At 51.2% G+C, this 20,776-nt stretch overlaps 1 protein-coding gene across 2 annotated transcripts; it reads left to right on the top strand.

The window, feature by feature from the left end:
* Positions 1-1,609: 1,609 nt before the first annotated feature.
* Positions 1,610-20,417, top strand: RBCK1 (RANBP2-type and C3HC4-type zinc finger containing 1). 2 transcript variants are annotated; one of them, XM_027078663.1, is made up of 12 exons: positions 1,610-2,292; positions 3,372-3,516; positions 9,971-10,064; positions 10,176-10,374; positions 11,563-11,684; positions 11,764-11,937; positions 13,146-13,426; positions 14,377-14,488; positions 17,194-17,373; positions 18,106-18,204; positions 18,546-18,689; positions 19,712-20,417. In XM_027078663.1, exons 1-12 carry the CDS (start codon positions 2,271-2,273, stop codon positions 19,790-19,792), a joined length of 1,653 nt encoding a protein of 550 aa, XP_026934464.1. In that variant the 5' UTR covers positions 1,610-2,270; the 3' UTR covers positions 19,793-20,417. The 2 variants fall into 2 exon arrangements, with proteins under 2 accessions (XP_026934464.1, XP_026934465.1); XM_027078664.1 differs by having other exon boundaries at positions 1,613-2,292; positions 13,146-13,306.
* The last annotated feature ends 359 nt before the right edge of the window (positions 20,418-20,776 follow it).

Genomic DNA, 20,776 nt, shown 5'->3' on the forward strand with positions numbered 1-20,776 from the left:
TTGTACACTTTAAATGGGTGGATCTTACAGTATATAAATTATTTCTCAATAAAGCTATTTAAAGAAAGAACAGCAGTTAGATTGACAGGTGAAGATGTTTTAACAGCAACAATGGAAGCCAGAAGACAATGGAATGCTGTCTTTAAGGTGCTGAAATGCCAGCTAGAATTCTATACCCAGCAAAAACGTCTCTCAAGAGTGAGGTCTAAATAAAGATTTTTCAAACAAAAACCAAGAAAGTTTGTCACAAGAAGACTCACCCTACAGGGACTTCTAATACAACAGTTCTCAAACTTGGCTTCTCATTACACTCACCAAAGAGCTTAAAAACTCCTGATACCTGTACCCACCCCAGATACTCCGAATCAATTGATCTGAGATGTGATCTGGGCATAGGATTTTTAAAAGTTCCCCAGGTGATTCAAACATACAGCTCAGGCTGAGAACCTCTGCCTTATGGGATATATTTCAGGCAAAAAGAAATTGATCCCAGATGAAAGTCTGAGATTCCTTCATTCATTTAACGTAATCCATGGGCAACTATTATGTGTTCGAAACTGTTCTAGACACGAGGAACACAGCAATGAGCAAAACACACAAAAGTCCCCACCCTCTGGAAGAGGGAAACAGCCAAAAGATAACCAAGATAAAGAAGTAAAATATGCTGTTAGATAGTAATACATGCTTTGGGAAAAAATGAAGCCAGGAAGGAGAATATAAAATGCTAGATTTAGGTGCGTGTGTGTGAAATTTCAGATAGAGTGGACAGGGAAGACTTTTGGCTAAAGCCCAAAATAAAGGGCAAGAGCAATCCATGAAGATATCTGGGCTATGGCAAGTGCAAAGGCCCTGAGGTGGGAGTGTGTCTGCCTTGTTCCAGGATCTGGAGGCCAACGGGTCTTGAGTGGAGTGAGCCAAGAGGATAGTATTCAGAGAAGGAGTGGCGGCAGTTGCAGGCCTTGGGGGGACCTCAGCTTTTTCTTTGAGTGAGATGGGAGCTATTGGGAGTGTTTTGAGGAGTGGCATGGCTTGATCCTAACAGGGCCCTCTGGCAGCTGGGTGGAAAATGGATTGTAGTGACCAAAAGGGGAAGCCAGGAGCCCAATGAGGAGGCTGGTGCAGTACACCGGAGGAGAAAGGATGGAGGTGGATTGGGATGGGGTGTGGAGGAGGTGAGAGGTGACAGATTCTGGAACTATCGTGCAGGCCGAGCCCATAGGATCTGTTGATCTATGGGATGAGAGGTGGGAGAAAAGTTCAGGGGTGGGAAGACTGGAGGATGCAAAGAGCTTCCAGCCTGTGCCCGGAGAAAATAAACTTCATTAGTGGCCCAATCAAAAGGTGGAGAGTGACCGCCGAGAGGCAGCGTCCGGCTGCCTAAGGGTGGGTTCCTGAGGCCGTCCGGCCTGGATTTAAATCCGGCTGCGTGGCCTCGGACAGATCAGAAACAAACAGAGCCTCTATTTCTTCTGCAAAAGGAGCAAGGACCGGCCTGCCCGCCGCAGACCTGGCAGCTGGACTGAGCAGGGGCGGTCTCCACATCGCTCCCCGCCCCTCCCGGCCCCGCCCACTCCCCCACTCCTCCCGCGGCGCTGCTGGCTAAGCTGCTCCGGTGAGTGAGGGTCTAGGAGTCCGGGTCCGGCCGGGGGAGGGGTGGGAACGCCTCGGACTGCAGGACAGAGCGCCCCGGACCGCCGAGATCCGGAGCAGGGGCCGCCGCCGGGTCGCCGGAACGGCGGGGAGACCCGGATCCCGCGAGACTCTTCCGCCCCACTTCCGGGGCCGCCACTTTCACTTTCTTTTTCGTGGAGGCTGCTCCCCTCCCTCTCCTGACTGACAGGGGCCGCGGCGCCGGGGAGGGAGTTGGGCTGAAATCCCGCGCCCCGGAGGGCGCTTTTCCCCAGCAGGGAAAAGGGGAGGCCCTCCTCGGGGACTCGCAGCGCCGCGGCTGTGCGTCGTCCCTCCCCGCAGCCAGGCCTGTCCCGTTTCCTCTGTTGCCCTTTGCGGGCTTGCCTTGGTGCCCCCTTTCACCTCCCACGCGGGGTCCCGGCCCGTTCCCTACCCCAGGCCCCATCCCCGGTCCTCGGGTAGTGTGATGCTACCCGACTGCCACCGGGGACACCGAGGCACAAAGAAGGCTTGGGCCGCGCCAGAGGTCACCGGCCTGGACTGAGTTGCTCGTGGTCGCCCGTCCTCTAGCAAGTGACCGGGAGGTGGCATTTCCCCGGAGCTGCAGCCCCTGCCTGGGGGGATGGGCACAACCACGCCAGATGGACGAGAAGATCAAGAAAGGTGGGCACAGCCTGGAGGCGACTGAGAAACTTCGGGGGTGGGGAGGGGGGAGGGGCATTAACCCTGTCGTCCCTCTACCCACCTGCCCCTCAGTTTCCTCCCTTGGGGCTTGGTTCCTTCCAGGGGCCTCTTGTCATTCATTTATTTGATGACCCTGAGGCCTCAGTGGGCCAGCTCTGCTGGGAAGGGTGTAGGCAGCTCCCAGAGGACACAGGAGACCACCCAGGCTGGTGAGGGAGCAGACCTCAAGGGTCATTGCCTTCCCCCTGGCCCCTTCCACCCAGCGTGGGAGAACTTAAGTTGGGTCATGTCACCAACCTGCTCACATACCCTCCTGTGCTCCTTGTTCTTAGAACAAAGCCCAGAGCAGTTGGGTAGCCCACAGGCCTGCTGGCTTCGCTGACCTCTGCCTTCCCGCATTGGGCCCCTTGGTCATTCTGCTTGGAGCCCCCACAGGTTTCTGTTCTAATCCAGCCATTTCTTGCCCAAGGCCTTTCCCTTTCCCTTTCTCTGTACCTGGAACACTTTTGCCCAACCAGGTCTTGACATACCCAACTTCTCCTTCACTTCTCAGCTTCAATGTCACCTCCTCCTAGAGGCTTTCCTGATTTCCTTACCCTGTTCATTTCCTTGGCAGCGTGGATCACAACCTGAATCTTTTTCTTTTGTTAAATTTGTTAATTGTCTTCTTACTGGGCTGGGAGGTCCATGAGAAGAGGGACCCTGTTTATCTTATTCACTGTTGAAGACCAGTTTCTGAGACAGTGATTGGCACACAGTAAGAATTCAGTAAATGTTTGTTGTATAAATGAGCGGAAGTATGGGGGGACCTGGGAGTATGAAGGGAAAACAGAACCAAATGAGCAGGGAGGGGGAGTGGGGAGTGGGAGTGGGGAGTGACAGAGAAGGCCTCCCAGAGAAAAGGGACTTTTAAGCTGGGTGCTGAAAGATATGTAGGAGTTCACCAGGAAGACAGAGAGGAAGCAGCATGTACAAAGGATCACCTCCTTCCTCACCCCCTTAACCCCAGCTCCTGAAAAATAAACCCTGTGCTAACCTGCTTCCACTGTGGATTTCAGCTGAGGAGGTGGCCCAGAGACTCACCCGAGCAGTGGCTGGCGGGGATGAACAGGTGGCTATGCAGTGTGCCATATGGCTGGCAGAGCAACGGGTGCCCCTGAACGTGCAACTGAAGCCTGAGGTCTCCCTGACACAGGATATCAGGTGAGGAGTACGTAGCTGACCAGGGACTTAGGGCTTCCTGAACCCCAGTGGACCGCGATATAGTCTTGCCTATAGAACAGTTAAGTTATTCTTTTTTTTTTTTTTTTTTTTTTTGTGGTACACGGGCCTCTCACTGTTGTGGCTTCTCCCGTTGCGGAGCACAGGCTCTGGACGCGCAGGCTCAGCGGCCATGGCTCACGGGCCCAGCCGCTCCGCGGCATGTGGGATCTTCCCGGACCAGGGCACGAACCCGTGTCCCCTGCGTCGGCAGGCGGACTCTCAACCACTGTGCCACCAGGGAAGCCCGTTAAGTTATTCTTAATGGCAGGTTCTGGTGTCAGGAGACCTAGCTTCAAACCCCAGCTCTGTTACAAATCAACTCTGAGATCTAGGGCAGGTCACGTCACCTCTCAGAGTTAGTTTTTTTCATTTAAAAAATGGGGCAGGGCTTCCCTGGTGGCGCAGTGGTTGAGAGTCCGCCTGCCGATGCAGGGGACACGAGTTCGTGCCCCGGTCTGGGAAGATCCCACATGCCGTGGAGCGGCTGGGCCCGTGAGCCATGGCCGCTGAGCCTGTGCATCTGGAGCCTGTGCTCCGCAACGGGAGAGGCCACAACAGTGAGAGGCCCGAATATCGCAAAAAATAAATAAATAAATAAAAATAAAAAATGGGGCAATATCAGTAGCTGTTCTTAGAATTGTTAGGAGGTGTATTAGGGTGTTAGGTCTCATATAACAGAAAGAGACATATTAACAGTGGTATCAACAAGTTTGATGGTACACAGTCCAGATGTGGAGGCTCTGCTCCCTGCAGTCCTCAGAGACTCATGCTTTTGTCTTGTTATGCCATTCATGGCCTCCATTCTGAGGTTCACCTTATGGTCCAAAATGGCTGTTCCGGTTCTAGCCATTGCATCAGCATTCTTGTCAGCAGGAAGGAAGAAGGGAAGAAGGGCACCCCCTCCCACTCTCCTCTTAAGAACAGAGCTCAGAAAGTTGCACACACTTCTTCCACTTAACTCCCAAGGCCAGAACTTATTCTCACAGCCACACTCAGCTTGAAGGGAGGCTGTGAAATACAGCCAGGTATTGCACTAGAATTCAAGGCAAGGGTTAATGGATACTGTTAGTCTGCCCCAGGAGGCGTAAACTTGATGCTGAAATGCTTAGCGCAGTGCCTGGCACATGTTAATCACTCAATAAACATTGTTTTTTCCTGCTTTTTTCCTGCTGTGTAGTAAGACAATAGTTTTACAGTTTCTAATTTTCAGTGGTGGATCCCATTTGATTTTGTTTTATTGAGATATAATTAACAGACCATATTCAAGAATTTAAACAGTTCACCAATTTAAAGTTTATAGTTCAAGGCTTTTAGTATATTCACAGTTGTGCAACCATCACTGTAACCAATTCTAGAACATTTTTTAAGAAACCCTGTATTCGTACTTTTTAAAAAAATTTTTTGGCTGCTCTGTGCCCTTTGAACCCATGCCCCTTGCAGTGGAAGCTTGGAGTCTCAACCACTGGCCACCAGGGAAGTCCCAAAACCCCATACCTGCTAATAGTCACTCCTTATCTCCCTACCTTTTTTTCCCCAATCCCCCCAACCTTAGGCAAACACTAATTTACTTTCTATCTCTAGCAATTTGCCTATTCTGGAAATTTCATATAAGTGGAGTCATAACACTATATAACCTTTTGTGTCTGGCTTCTTTCACTTAGCATCATGTTTTCTAGATTCATCCATGTTGTAGCACGTATCAAAACTTCATTCCTCTTTATGACTGAATAATAATCCAGTGTATGGATATACCATATTTTCTTTATTAATCAGTTGATGGACATCTGGGTTGTTTCTACTTTTTCGGCTAACATGTACAACGCTGCTATGAACATTTGTGTCCAAGTTTTTATATGGACATATTTTTTCCCCAGTTTTTTATGGCTGTGTTGGGTCTTCGTTGCTGTACCTGGGCTTCTCATTGTGGTGGCTGCTTGTGTTGCGGAGTATGGGCTCTAGGCGTGCGGACTTCAGTAGTTGTGGCTCGAAGGCTGTAGAGCTCAGGCTCAGTAGTTGTGGCGCACAGGCTTAGTTGCTCTGTGGCATGTGGGATCTTTCCGGACCAGGGCTCGAACCCGTGTCCCTTGCGTTGGCAGGCGGCTTCTTAACCACTGCGTCACCAGGGAAGCCCTCCCCAGTTTTACTGAGATATAATTGACATATATAGTTAGTTTAAGGTATTGTGACTTTTATAATAAGAAATATATATTTGTCTTCTTCCTGTTCTTGGTACAGAACTCCTAAAACACTTGGAATTTCTTAAGTGATGAGAATGATAAAGGTGCCTTTTGTTATGTTAGTGAGGTGACTCTTGGACTGCCCCTAGATCACCTAAGGATGGGGGCTGGTCATCAGAGGAACCAATCCTGTGATTAGAGGATTGGAACCTTCAGTCCCATCACCCTGATCTCGGGGGAGAGGAAAAGGGCTGGAGGTTGAATCGATCATCAGTGGCCAATGGATTAATCAATCATGCCCATGTAATGAAGCCTCCATAAACACTCAAAAAGGGTTTGAAGAGCTTCCTGGTTGGAGATTTGGAGAGAATTGCACCCCTTCTCACATACCTTGCCTATGCGTCTCTTCTATCTGGCTGTTACAGGCTTTTATAATAAACCAGTAATATAGAAAGTAAATATTTCTCTGAGTTCTGTGAGCTGCTCTAGCAAAATAATCAAACCCAAGGAGGAGGTCGTTGGGATCCCTAACCTGTAACCAGTCAGCCAGAGAACAGGTGACAGCTTGGGCTTTCAATTGGTGTGTGAAGTGGTGGGGCAGTCTTGTAGGACTGAGCCCTCAACCTGTGGAAGCTGATGCTGTCTCTGGGTAGAGAGTGCCAGAATCGAGCCCTGCTGCTGTCTGAAAATTGCTTAGTGGTGTGTGGGAAGCCTTCCCCCTCCTCCCCCTTCCACAGGTTGGAAATTGAGCCTCAGAACCATTTTAGGTGTATGACATAATGATTTAATATATGTATGTATTGTGGAATGATTACCACAGTAAGTTTAGTTAACATCCATTGCCTCACATAGTGATAAATTATTTTTTCTTGTGATGACAACTTTTAAGATTTACTCTCTTAGCAATTTTCAAATGTACGATACAATATTGTTAACTATGGTTACCATGCTGTACATCACTTCCCCAGAACTTATTTATCTTAAAACAGGAAGTTGTACCTTTTGACCACCTTCACCCCCCTCCCTGCCAACCAGTCTATCCTTTTTCTCTGACATCGGTTTTTTTTAAATTCCACATATAAGTGAGATCATACAGTATTTGTCTTTCTCTGTCTGACTTATTTCACTTAGCATAATGACCTCAAGGCCCATGTTGTTGCAAAGGGAAGGATTTCCTTCTTTTTATGGCTGAATAATATTCCATTGTGTATATATACTGTACATGGAAACAACCTAAGTAACCATGAATGAATAAAGAAAATGTGGTGTATATGTATACAATGGACACATATTTTCATTTCCCATTCTGTGGGTTGTCTTTTCACTGTATCGATAGTGTCCTTTGAAGCACAAGTTTTTAATTTTGACGAAGGACTGTTTATCTGTTTTCTTTTGTTGTTTGCGCTTTTGACGTCATCTAAGAAACCACTGCCTCATACATGGTCATAAAGGTGTATCCCTATTTATTTTTTTAAGATGTTTATAGTTATAGCTCTTACATTTAAGTCTTTGATCCCTTTTGAGTTAATTTTAGTATATGGTGTGAGGTCCAACTTCATTTTTTTGCTTGTGAATATCTAGTTATCACAGCATTATTTTTTTTAATTAATTAATTTATTTATTTATTTTTGGTTGCATTGGGTCTTTGTTGCTGCACACAGGCTTTCTCTAGTTGCGGTGAGCGGGGGCTGCTCTTCGTTGCGGTGCATGGGCTTAATTGCGGTGCGCGGGCTTCTCTTTGTGGTACGCAGGCTTCTCATTGCGGTGGCTTCTCTTGTTGCGGAGCACGGGCTCTAGGCTCTAGGCACTTGGGCTTCAGTAGTTGCGGCTCAGTAGTTGTGGCTTGTGGGCTCTAGAGCACAGGCTTAGTAGCTGTGGCACACGAGCATGTGCTCCGCAACGGGAGAGGCCACAACAGTGAAAGACGCCCGCGTACCACACACACAAAACAACAATAACAAAAAAAACCCATACCACTACACACAGCTTGTTTACATCAGTTATACTTGTTACTGCCACAGCATAATTTAATTAGCTGTTACATCAGTCAATAAAACATGAGTGCTAAAAGAGAATTGTGTCTATGAAAACTAAGTTGATTGCTTTAGAAAGACAAGATAGAGATGAGGCACCAAAAAAAACTGTTATCATTTTAGGGTGGGACAGTTGTAAAAAAATATGGTAAAAATCCAGAAGGGCTCTGTACTCAGATGCTTTGAGAGTGTAAGTTTTTGCTCCACTTTAAAGAAGCTGATACTGGAAGTCATAGACCATGTATAATGCGTGTGGTTCATACAAAAAGAAACAATCATGGGGAACTCCAGTAGCAGATTTGTACTCAAGAAAAGCCATTGGCCTTTTACCTAGAGATTGGCCATTGAATGTGCATTTGTATCCTGTAAGGTAAAATTGTTAAAGTCTGCAGCTGTTTTTGCAGTTCTCTGCTTTAACGATTTTTCTGACTAACTGATCACCACTGATCCTGATGACATTAGATATAAGGGTTCCAACTGTATTTTTCTGTTATTGGTGTTAAGGTTATAGCTTTTAGATTTTGTTTCCTAAGTAAAATTCAGGCTTCTATGCTTTGCCACTAGGTTGATTCTAAAAATGTAAACCCACTAAAATAGCATTTATAGTATTTTGATTATGGAAATATTACTCAGTGTAGAATAAGTAGTGCAGTTGAAACTTTATGCACTTTCATGTTTCAAAACCCCTGTTGCTTGAAGAAGAATGTCTTGAAGGTTAAGATCTCGTCCTTCTTTAAATTTCCTTTTACTTTTCTTCCATTCTCCTGCATCAGACTCAGCTATTCTTTTTTTTTTTTTCTTGTATTTCAAAAACTTTTCACGTGGAGAGGTGGATGGTAAACTTTTGGCGTCTATACATGTCTAAAAATTTCTTATTTCCCTGTTAGTTGGCTGGGTGTTGAAAATCATTATCCTGAGGAATTTTGAGGTATTTTCTGGAGTATTTTTAAAGCAAGTCTCAGATTTTAGTTCATTCATAAGTAATTTGATATGTCTTTAAAAAATGACTTAAAAAAACCCCTCAATACCATTATTACACCTAAAAAATTAACAATAATTACTTAAAATTCCCTAATACTGTATTTATATTCAACTTTCCTTGACTATCTTGTTAGTGTTTTTTTTGTTTTTTTTTTTGGCCATACCACATGGCTTGCAGGATCTAGTTCCCCAACCAGGGATTAAACCTGGGTCCCCAGAGTCCTGACCACTTGTAACTCCCTCGTTAGTGTTTGTTATAGTTGGTTTGTTCCAGTCAGGAGCCAAACGAGATCAAATAGCATTTCTTAATGTTGTCTGAGTCTCTTTTATTCACTTTCTCTATTTTTAGTGCCATTAATTTTTTTTTAAGAAACCTGGTCTTTGACCTCCAGAATTCTCCCACATTCTGAGTTTATGAATTGCCTCCTCATGGTGTAATTTAATATCTCTCATTTTCCTTGGGAACTTGTAGTTTGACCTGAAGGTTAGGATAGTAAGGAGTCACTGTTACATTCAAAGGAATTCTTCCTCATTTTCTGATTGTTTCTTGCTGTTCTTGCTTTAAGGATGCGGCGTTTTCCCAAATCACTCTGGAGGTTCTAAGTGGGCTTTCCTGTTATTGTTCTACACCCTAATCTTTCTGTGTCTTGGGATCAGTTCTGTTTTTTTTGTCTTAGCCCTCCCTTTTCATGCTTTTGGTCTTCCAAAAAAGTTTGAGCATCTTTGAGAAGGTTGGTGTTTAAAACCGCTTTCTGTGGAATAATACTGTTTGGGTTGAAATCCTGCCTCTAACAGTTATTAATTGTTTACTTGGCAGAGCCACTGTAACCTATCTGTGCCTCCTGTTTTCATCTCTAAAATAGGGGTGACAACAGTACCTGCCTCATGTGTTCACTGAGAGGATTACATGAGTTAATACATGTTAAGTGCTTTGAAGAGTCTTGGCATACAGTTAATAACTGTTGTGGTTTGGCTAAGGAGCCAATAATAGCCAATAACAGAAGAGGTTGGAGAGCTTGGGAGGGGCCAGAGCATGGAGGCCCTTGCCATGCCACAGTGAGTTTGGATTTTATTCTGAGAGCCATGTGGAGCCATTGCAGGGGCCTAAGCAGCGAGTTCTGACACAGGAATCACAGGGGAGTGGGAATCCAGGAGCTGGCTGGCGGCTGAGGTTGGACCTGCGGCCCCTTGCCCTCCCCGCAGGCTGTGGGTGAGCGTGGAGGATGCGCAGTTGCACACGGTCACTATCTGGCTCACGGTGCGGCCTGACATGACGGTGGCCTCCCTCAAGGACATGGTGAGTGAGGGGGCACAAGGAAGATGCGTCAGGGCGGAGGTCCCCCTTTTGCCCTGCCTCTCTCTACTCTGCGCCTCCCTCCCCACACTCCCTCTGCATCCTCCCTGCCAGGTGTTCCTGGACTATGGCTTTCCGCCAACCCTGCAGCAGTGGGTGATTGGGCAGCGCTTGGCCCGGGACCAGGAGACCCTGCACTCCCACGGGGTGCGGCGGAACGGGGCCAGTGCCTACCTCTATCTGCTGTCAGCCTGCAACACCTCACTCAACCCTCAGGAGCTGCAGCGGGAGCGGCAGCTGCGGATGCTGGAGGGTGAGGCTCTGCTCCAGAGCGCATGCACTCTCCTGAGGTTGTAGGGGAGAGGGAGCAGGGAGCAGAGCCCAGGGGCTTTCGTCAGGAACGTGCCTGGAAGACCTTATCCGTAGTGGGGAAGAGAGGACAAAGCACACCCCAGGAAGGAGCCATTTGGGGAACCATTTAGAGAACAGCTGGTCTAGGGGAGAGGGGCTGAGTTCAGTCCCCGCCCTGGCATTTATCAGCTGTGTGACCTCAGGCAAGTCTCTTCTCATCTCTGCTCTTCAGTTTTCTAAATCTGTAAATTGGATATGATAATAGCTAGTTTTTATTCTAAATTTTTTACTTCTTATTCTGAAATATTTCAGACCTAGAGAAAAGTTGCAAAATTGTATAAAGAATTGTATAACGAATTCCCATGTGCTTTTCATGTGGATTCCCCAGATATTAACATTTGACTATATTTGTTTTGCTTTATCATTCTCTCAGTATTTATTTATGCATAAGTAATTTTTTGGAACTGTTATGAGAGTAAGTTGCAGACACGTTGTCCCTTTCCCCCAAATACTTGTGTGTATTTCCTTTAAAAAAAAAAAAGGCTCATTTTCTCACTACATACACCTATCAAACTTAGGAAATTAACATTGATACGGTCCATTGATCTAATGGACAGATCTTGCTCAAATTTTACCAGTTGTCTCACTAATGTCCTTTATAGTGAAAGACCTGGCCCTTGGCCTCGGTGTCTCACAGTCTTTTTCAATCTTTGGTCTCCTGTCTTCCCTTGGCTCTCCTGTTGTTTGAAGAGTCCAGGCCAGTTTTGGTTTTTGTTTTTCTGTCCCATGTGCCCTCATGAATGGACTCAGATTCAGTATTTTGGCAGGACTACCTCAGAAGTGGTGTTCGACCCTCTAGGTGCTACACTTAGGAGCACAGGAGATCAGTTTTCAAACAGGGTTTTTAAGCTGGGAGGCCCCAGGAGCAGTCGTGGGTGGAGGAGGGGCTCTGACCCCTGGGAGCCAGGACACTCGGCCAGGTCTGGACCCACCCGGCAGGACCACCGAGCTGGAGACTCCTCCGGAAGGAGGGAGATAGAAGGGGGCGGGGTAGGGGGGTGGTCAGTGCAGAGCCCGGGGTTCCTGGCTGGCCCAGGGTGTGGATGAAATGGGCTGCAGGGATCCGCCACCCCTGAACCCTCCTCCCCAGATCTGGGCTTCAAGGACCTCACGCTGCAGCCACGGGGCCCCCTGGAACCAGTCCCCCCGAAGCCCGGGGGCCCCCAGGACCCGGGGCGGGGTCAGAACGACGCCGCGCCAGAGCCCCCGCCGGTAAGCTGCCCAATGCGCGCCCCTGCGCCCCTGACCTGCCTGTCTCGTCTCCCTGCGCTCACCGCCCCTCTGCCCCCAGGTGGGCTGGCAGTGCCCTGGCTGCACTTTCATCAACAAGCCCACGCGGCCCGGCTGCGAGATGTGCTGCCGGGCGCGGCCCGAGGCCTACCAGGTCCCTGCCTCGTACCAGCCGGACGAGGAGGAGCGAGCGCGTCTGGCCGGTGAGGAGGAGGCGCTGCGCCAGTACCAGCAGGTGGGCGCGGACCCCGGACAGACACCTGCAGACTGGACGGGGGAGGCGTAGGCCAGGAAGGGAGGCACCTCCACATTGCCGCTCCTCCCCCTGTTGCTGCCCCCTCCTGATAACACCACTGGTGGTGACCCTGCACTTGACTGTGACCGGCCTCTCCCTGAGCTCATCCTGTCGCTAGGACTCTGCTCCCCGGCTGTGATGCACATCCAAGCTTATCTGACCCCCCCCCCCCCCAACAGTGGGCTGTGGCGCTGCCCCTGGCTTTGACTTACACTCTCACTGTGCACACGAGAGTACCGGGCTCTGACCCCAACATCCTAGCTGAGACCCTGACCACTCCCCCATCCGCCGCCCCTTTGTCCGCCTGTGACCTCGCTCTTGCTCCACTCAGCCCTGACCTCATTCTGAATCCTACTATTCCTGACCTCCCCTTCCTCCCTGGCTGTGGCCCACCCAGACTTCCTAGGATCTTGGACCTAGCCCTTCACCGCTCCCTGGGAGGTTGACCCAGCCCTCCGTCCTGCTCCTCCCACAGTCCCACCCCCATCATGTTACGCACGCATTGATTACACAGATACCTAACCCTGAGCGTTCGCCCATTCTGATCGGATGCTCCCATCCCCCACTTGGACCCAGTCTGCCCTTGTCCCACCCCGGCCATGACCTCACTGCTGGTCCCATCTACAGCTTTGGCCCGGACCCTGTTCTCTCTCCCACCTTGCTCAGCTCCCTCGCTTTGTCACCACCTCCCATACCCCTGACCTATTCTGTGGCCTCGACCCGGCTCTGCCTTCACCCCCCTGGCCCTAGCCCTGCCCTGCTTCTTGGCAGAGATGGGAGCCCTGCTACTCCTGAGTCCCCGCTCAGACCCTGGCCCCTTCCTTTCCAAACGCCATCGCTCCCTGGCTTGACACTAGGTTGCAGCCTTAACCTGCCAGTGCCTGGCCCGCCTCCTGCCCCACCCCCACCCCACCCCCCTGTTTCCTCGCCTCCCGCCCCGCCCTGCTCCCGGCCCCTCCCTTCCCAGCATCGCCTGCGCCTAACCTCAGTCTGCCCAGTCCCCCCCCCCCCGCAGGATTCTGCTTCCCCCCCCCCCCCCCCCACCCTCCCCGCCGGCCGGCAGGTTTGACCCATCCCCTGGTCCTGCGCCCTTCTGGCCCGCCCCTGAGACCCTGACCCGCCCCGCGGCCCCACCCCCGTGTGCCCAGCGGAAGCAGCAGCAGCAGGAGGGGAACTACCTACAGCACGTGCAACTGGATCAGCGGAGCCTGGTGCTGAACACCGAGCCTACCGAGTGTCCCGTATGCTACTCGGTGCTGGCGCCCGGCGAGGCCGTGGTGCTGCGTGAGTGTCTGCACACCTTCTGCAGGTGCGGCCCTGACCCCACCCCCAGCGATGTAGTTCCTCACGGCTGCGCAGTACCCATGGCTGAAAGGGGGTGGGGCGCAGTGCTCTTACATCTCCTTGGACGCCCACAGAAACCTGCGAGGTAGGCACTCTCTCCCCTTTTTGCAGAGGAGGAATGTGAGGTACAGAGAGGCCAGCAACTTGCTCGAGGCCACACAGCTCAGGCATTCTGTCGCCAGAGCATGCGACCTTCCACACAACCGCCAGGCCCATGTAAGGCCTGGGTTCTGGCCTGGCAGCCCGTGCCAACCCCGCCCTGACCCTCGCTGGTGGACAGTCTGCCCTCTGAGGCTCCACACCTGGCCCTGGGCTGTGGAGAACGTGTCCCTCTTCACAGCACACATTTGATGAGCTTTCCTGGGTGCCAGGGACTGGGCTAGGCCTGGGGATCCAGGAGTGAACAAAAAAGCTCATTTTCCGCCTCCTGAAGCTTACATTCCTGTGGGCAGGCCGATGTTAATCAAATAATCACTGATATAATTGTAAATTGTGCCAAATGCTAAGTACCAGTGGATTATGGTAAAAGTAACAGAGGCCCTGCCCTACAAGAGGTCTGGGAAGCCCCTAGGGAGGCTGCACTTGAGCAGACCAGGGGGTCCAAAGTGGGTATGTGCCTGGCCTGCCTGTGGCAGCAAGGGGTCAGTGTAGCTGGAGCAGAGGGATGGAGGGGGTTAGGGGATGGGGACAGAGAGGTATTAGGGAGGGTGAGTCACCGGAGCTCTCAGGTTTGCTCTGGGTGGGATGGGATGGGAGGCTGCGGGGAGGGACATGGTAGACCCAGGGAGCCCAGTGAGGAGGCTCCTGCAGTCCTGCAGGTGAGGTGATGGGACCTGGGCCAGAGTGATAAGGGTGGCAGTTGGGGGGACAGAAGTGATGGGTTGGTGGAAGGGATCGGAAGGAAGGGAGGTATTGAGGAGAAGCCCGCCTGGGGTCAGGCCTCACCATGTGAGGGCTGGAGTTCTGGGGGCTGGAGTCCTGGGGGATGGGGTTCAGATGACCCCTAACCTCCCCACCCTTTCATACCTCTCCCAGGGAGTGTCTACAGGGCACCATCCGCAACAGCCAGGAGGCTGAGGTTGCCTGCCCCTTCATTGACAACACCTACTCATGCTCGGGCAAGCTGCTGGAGAGGGAGATCCGGGCGGTAAGACCTGGGGGAGGAAGGGGCACACCCCCTGTCCCAGGGAACTGGGCCCTGAGCTGGCAGGTGGGAACTGGTTTGAGAGTCCCAGTCTCAGGCACCAGTCATTTATCAAGAGCCTTTTCTATGTGGGATGCTGGAAGCCCAAGGGGTGGGCAGGACAGGAACTAGGGGAAATACCTAGTAAAGAAAACACCCTTATGAAGAAAAGACAGCAGAGCAGTTAGCAGGGGGGAATTCTGGGGCCAGATGGCCTGGTGACCTCAGGTCAGATACGCAGCCTCTCTGTGCCTCAGTTTTCTCATCTTGGTTGGGGTCAGAGACTTAGTTTCTATTTTAAGGGTTGTGAAGATTATAGTGGAAGACACGTGTAAAGAATTTGGAGTAGTGCTTGATACGTGGTATCAGTTAGCCCTTGTATCAGTTAGCTTCTGCTGTGTAACAGATTACTCCAGACTCAAAACAACCGCCATTTATTTAGCCTATAAATCTGCAAGTTAGCAATTTGGGTTGGGCTTAGCTGGATGATTCATCTGGTCCAGGCTGGGCCTCGCAGCGCTCAACTGGGCTTAGCTGGACTGGTGTGATCGTCTTATCTGTGATGGCTGGGATGACAGGGCCTCTTTCCACTTTGGTCTCATCCACCCCAGGCCGGCCAGGGCCTGCTCATGTGCTGGTGTCTCAAGGATCCAAGAGCAGCCAGTGCAGGGGCGCTTTCCAAGGCTGCTCACTTGCTCCTGTCCCTTTGGCCAAAGCAGGTCACGTGCTCAAGCCCAGAGTTTGTGTGGGAGGGAACCACCCAAGGGTGTGGAGTTGGGGAAACATGAACAAATAGGGGCCACTCCTCCAGCAACCTTTCACAGGGCTGTATGTGTCTGCATGTGTGTGTTTTCTATTATTATTAATGTTATTATTATCGAGTTATGCCCCTGACTGCTGGTCATCTTGAACAAGTGCTCTCCCTTCTCTGCGCCTCCATTTACCCATCTGTAAAGTGGACTGTTGGACTTGATCATTGGTTTTTAAACTGCTGGGGAATGGCCTTCCCAGAATTGGGCGTCTTGGAATTCCCAGGCCAACATGGAGGCAGGGCCAAAGGTGGCTGAGGTCCAAATGAGAGACCCCCATCACCGCATATACAAGACCCCGTTTCTCCACATCACTTTTGCCTGTTTCCCACGATGCTGCTTCTCAGAACCCCCTAAACTTTACCGAGTATTTCCTGGCACCTAAGGGGTTCTGCCTCAGGGGAAAGAGGGCAAACAGAAGGGGTGGACCTTTGGGAACTCCCAGCCTTTACACTAAGAGAAGCCCCATTTTTAACTGTTGTTTGTGGGGCAGCTGAGAAGGGCAGCTCTGGCTTCCTTACTCTTGCCTGGAGAGGCCCCAAGACATAGATCATTCCATATGTCCTGGCACCCACAGTCGCTGCCCAGAGGCTTTCCCTATAAAACCCACCTCTTCCAAGGGGCATTGTGATGGGGCCAGAGTTCATGCCAAGGAGCTGCAGGGCTCATGCTTCCCTGGAGCCCCTGGACGTTGACCGAAGCCTCAGAGAATAGTCAAGTGTGGCAGAGAAAGAGGAAGGGGCAGGGATCAGCAGGGTAATGCAGTGGAGGTTGTTTTACAAAAAACATGCCTAAACCACAAGAACCAGAACAGAAATCAAAGAGGAAAATCACCCACCGACTCTTGCCATCCCAGAGAATCTCTGATGGCATTTTCTCCCGTTTCCTTTGGTGTCTCTGGATAGACATGTTTTTTTTTTTTTTCTTTTTAAATTAACTATTAAGGTATACCTTGCACACAATAAAATTTGTCCGTTGTAAGGATGCAGTTAGATGAGTTTTGACAAATGTAACTCTTAAGACTATCACTCAGTGAAGATATAGAACATAGGCATGATTTTTACCTCATTGTAACCAGTGTAGGGACAACAGCTTTTGCTATTTTGCTACAAAACCTTCCTAAAGATTATTATAAATCTCTATGGCATACATCCTGTTTAGTTCTCCTCTCTTAATAATTCCAGTTTCTGGAATTATTAATAATTAATATCAATAATTGTTAATATTAATTATTAATAGTTCCTTCCAGTTTGTAAGGAATGCTTCAGGGAACATTTTGCATGGTGTCTCTTCCTTCTTATGTATTATTTTCTTAGGATAAACTTGTAGAAGTAGAATAAGTCTCAAAGGGTCAGAAAAGTTTGGGATGGTTGAAACATTATTGCCACGTGGCTTTCTGAGTGCTGTGTACCAGGATGCTAGTTTAACCACATCTTCCTGGAATTGCTTGTTATTGTTTTTGTCCACTTTTTCCCCTTTTTAAAAGATTGTGGTAAAATATGTATAACATTTACCATTTAACCATTTTTTAAGTGTACAGTTCTGTGGCACTGGGTGTAGCCACATTGCTGTGCAATCATCCATCTCCAGAACTTTTAACCTACTTTTTTTTTTCCTTTTTTTTTTTTGGCTGAGCCATTCGGCTTGCGGGATCGAACCCATGCCCCATGCAGTGGAAGCACAGAGTCCTAACCACTGGACTGCCAGGGAATTCCCTTAACCCACTTTTTGAATGGAGTTTTTAACACTGCTGTGTTGGACTTTATGGGTTGGGGGCTTCCTGAGGGATATTTGGTGGCCAGGAGGGCACATTGTCAGGTGTTCTGAACCCAGAGCACCAAGGTTGTGGTCTGCTGGCAGCTCCTGAGCCCTGAGGATTACCAGCGATTTCTGGACCTGGGCATCTCCATTGCGGAAAACCGCAGTGCCTTCAGCTACCACTGCAAGACCCCGGACTGCAAAGGATGGTGCTTCTTTGAGGATGACGTCAACGAGTTCACCTGCCCTGTGTGTTTCCACATCAACTGCCTGCTTTGCAAGGTGGGGACAGGGACCCACACTGCCCAGTCACTCTGGTCCTGCCAGGAGCTCACTGCCATTCCGAGTTTGTTCTCCTGGGAAGGGAGCTGGGATACCGACCTGGTTGCAATGACTTAGAGCTGTGTGTCAGTGGCCAGGCTTGGCTTGGGCCCTGATCTGAGCCTAAGCCTTAGACTGAGCCCTGAATCCGGACTGAGCCTCTGAATAATCCTGGCCCCAGACTGAGCCCCGATCCTGGCCTCTGATGAACGCCGATCCGTCACAGACCAACCCCAGCCCTAGCCCCAGACCGAGTGTCAACTCCTGTCCTGAACTGAGCCCTGCCTGACCCTCACCTCAGGCCGTCCCTGCCCTCATCCTCTCAACAGGTGACCACAGTAGAGACTGGTCTTGGGCGAGTAGGCAGGGCTGAGCCTGCTCGCAGCCCTGCAAGCTCACTCTCAGAGCATTAGGCCTACAGCCAGGGCAGAGCACAGCCGGCGACGAGGGGCTGCGGTTTAGGGATTTCTGTGCCTGTCAGGACTTAAAATAAATAGGTATATATGATTATTATCATATGTGCTGACCCTGGCTTCACCTCCCTGGCCTCAGGGTGTGTGTGGTTTACAAAGGAAGGCTCTGTCGCTGACACCACGTAGAAGCATTAAGTGCTTATGTGGATGCCTGCTCCGGCCCTCACCTCTCTAACTCCCTGGGGAACTTTCTCACCTCGAGCCCCTCATCCTGCTGCAGGCCATCCACGAGCAGATGAACTGCAAGGAGTACCAAGACGACCTGGCCCTGCGGGCTCAGAACGACGTGGCTGCCTGGCAGACGACGGAGATGCTGAGGGTGAGCCTGGGTCAAGGCTGAGGGCCGGGGATTTGAGTTTTGGGGAGGGATGGGGACTTCTCTGAAAGGACTGTGGTTCATCCAGCCCTGGAGGCTTGAGCTCCTGCTGGCATCACTCCCATCCAGAGATGGAACTCAGGACAAGTGGCGAGCAGCAGGGAGTGTCCGGGTGGAGAGAGGAGACTGCAGACGCATGGGAGAGGAGGCTGCATGCAGCCGGGCCTGGGTGGAGCAGCATGGGAGAGTGATTCTGCGACTCGGGGGTGGCCGGTTTCTCTCTGCAGTGGGGCGGGGGCCAGGGAGCGGGGCTGGGCCTAAGGTCAGCACCTGCTCTGCTGCAGACCATGCTGCAGCAGGGCGAGGCCATGCACTGCCCACAGTGCCAGATCGTGGTGCAGAAGAAGGATGGCTGTGACTGGATCCGCTGCACTGTCTGCCACACCGAGATCTGCTGGGTCACCAAGGGTCCTCGCTGGGGCCCCGGGGTGAGTCCCCAGGGAGCAGAGGTCTTGGGGTGCTGTGGGAGAGTGCCTGAGAGTAGAGATTGGACAGGTCAGCCCATGGGCCAGTTCTAACCCCACTGCCTGCATTTGTGTAGCTCGTGAACTAAGAACGTTTTTTACATCTTTTAAAGTGGTTGAACATATCAAAAGAAGAATATTTCATGACATGTAAAAATTATATGAAAGCCGAATTTTAGTGTCCATAAGTAAAGTTTTGTGGGAGCGCCGCTCATTCGTTTGCATACTGTCTGTGGCTGCTTTGGCACTACAAAGGCAGAGACCGACTGGCCGGCAAAAACTCAGGGAACTGTCTTGCCCTTTACAGAAATGTTGGCCCAGCCCAGCCCTAGAGGACAGCGACCAAGGGTGCGGGTGGGAGTCGGAGGTAGAGGGGTGGGTCCCTGGCTCTGGCACACACTGACCATGTGGTTAGGCTGTTACTCCCTTCTCTGAGTCACAGTCTCTTCGTCTGTGAAGTGGAGATGATAGCTGGGCCTCAGATTTATTGTCAGAATCAAATGAAAAAATGCAAGAGCAGTGCCTAGCGCGGGGCATCTGTCACATGGTGAACACGCGCATGGTGGCTCCTGGTGGCTGTCGTTGGGAGGAGTGTGCCTGGAATTGGGGCTCGGCGTTATCCGTACAGGCAGACAGTGATACAGGTGGAGGCTGAAGGAACACACTCTCATGCTGCCAGTGTGCTGACCCACCCCGAATATGCAAAAATCCATCAAGTCCTCTCTGGCTCCAGGTCTAGGGGTGGGTAGCCAGACCACAGAATTGAGGCTGCTACGGGAGCCCAGAAAGGCCGCCCAGAAAGGCCTTAACGGCTGCCTCCATCCGGTAGCTGGGGCTGAGAGGGTCATCTTAGCAGGGGTGTGTGCCCGACCCAAGGCCCAGGGTGGGAGTCTGTGCTTTGGGGGTGTGATGGAGTGCATGGCGGAGGGGGGGGCCCGCTGTCTTCACTGTCCTGACCTTTTCTCCTCTCCCCGCTCATCCTCTAGGGCCCGGGAGACACCAGCGGGGGCTGCCGCTGCCGGGTGAATGGGTCTCCATGCCACCCCAGCTGTCAGAACTGCCACTGAGCTGAGGATGGCCTGGTCCCCATGCTGACCCAGCCCCACATCTGCAAGCTGCTGTGGGACAGGGCTGGTGCTTTGGCTCTGATTTCTGGCCTGGGAGATGCCTTTGTGCTTGGCTGAGACAGGGGCCCTGAAGAGGCCAAGGCCTCAGAGCTGTGTGGATGGACTTGTTTGCTGTGGGCATTGCAGAGGCCCTGCCTGAGCTGGCCATTGTCCGCGGCTGTATCTGCCCCAGTGCCTTTGCCCTTCCTCTGGGGCTTGCCAGCCAGACCTTTCATCTCCTCTCTGTGGCTCCCATCTCTGCCTAACCCAGCTTTAAACACAGCCCTGGCCGGAGGCCTTGCTGGATGGAGCCTCAGAGCCCCGTGTGAGTCCACACTTCCCTCATCCACCTCCCTCGTCTGCAGGACGCTGAGCACTCACAGCTTCCCACCTCCCCTGTTGGCTTTCTGGGGGTGACTTTTCTCTGGCTTTGCTGTTGGAGGCCTGGGGCTTCTTAGAATTGCTGCTAATTCTGCTCAGAGCCAAGAGGGAGACCTGGCAGTTTCTAAAGACAGCCCAGCCGGCCCAGCTTCCGTATCTCCCTCTTTGCCGCCTGTGTAAACTAATTAAAATGGTTTCCCAGGAAGGGATGAGTGTGATGTCGTGAGAGGGAGCAAAAGGGTCATGGGCTGTGACTCTACACGGAGACAGGCAGGATCCCAAGCTCTCTGGGAATTGCAGCCAAAAGTTGATGTGTTGGCCCCTGTCGGTGTAGAACGAAGGTGCGGCTGAGCACTGGGATACCTGCACTGGACTGAGCACCCCTGCGCCCACTCGAGGGGCAGGATGCTCTGGGTCAGCGTTGGCCTGGACAGGCAGCTTGCAGTGTTGAGAGTCCACAAGGCGGGGTCTGCAGGTCAGCGTGGGCTTCAGGGGGAGGGAGGGAGGGGCCGAGGCAGCAGCTACAGGCTGGCAGGAAATTCTTGCTGCAAACTTCTGACCTCT

Source organism: Aethalodelphis obliquidens, unplaced genomic scaffold, assembly GCF_003676395.1.
Source record: "Aethalodelphis obliquidens isolate GAN/ISIS:26980383/991018 unplaced genomic scaffold, ASM367639v1 scaffold42, whole genome shotgun sequence".
Classification (NCBI taxonomy): domain Eukaryota; kingdom Metazoa; phylum Chordata; class Mammalia; order Artiodactyla; family Delphinidae; genus Aethalodelphis; species Aethalodelphis obliquidens.

What these genes read in the sequence shown, in the direction of transcription:
- RBCK1 (XM_027078663.1), top strand. Translation starts at nt 2,271, where the DNA reads ATGGACGAGAAGATCAAGAAAG. An exon ending in GGACGAGAAGATCAAGAAAG is followed by an intron (nt 2,293 to 3,371) that starts GTGGGCACAGCC and finishes TGTGGATTTCAG; the next exon opens with CTGAGGAGGTGGCCCAGAGA. An exon ending in CCGCGCCAGAGCCCCCGCCG is followed by an intron (nt 11,685 to 11,763) that starts GTAAGCTGCCCA and finishes CTCTGCCCCCAG; the next exon opens with GTGGGCTGGCAGTGCCCTGG.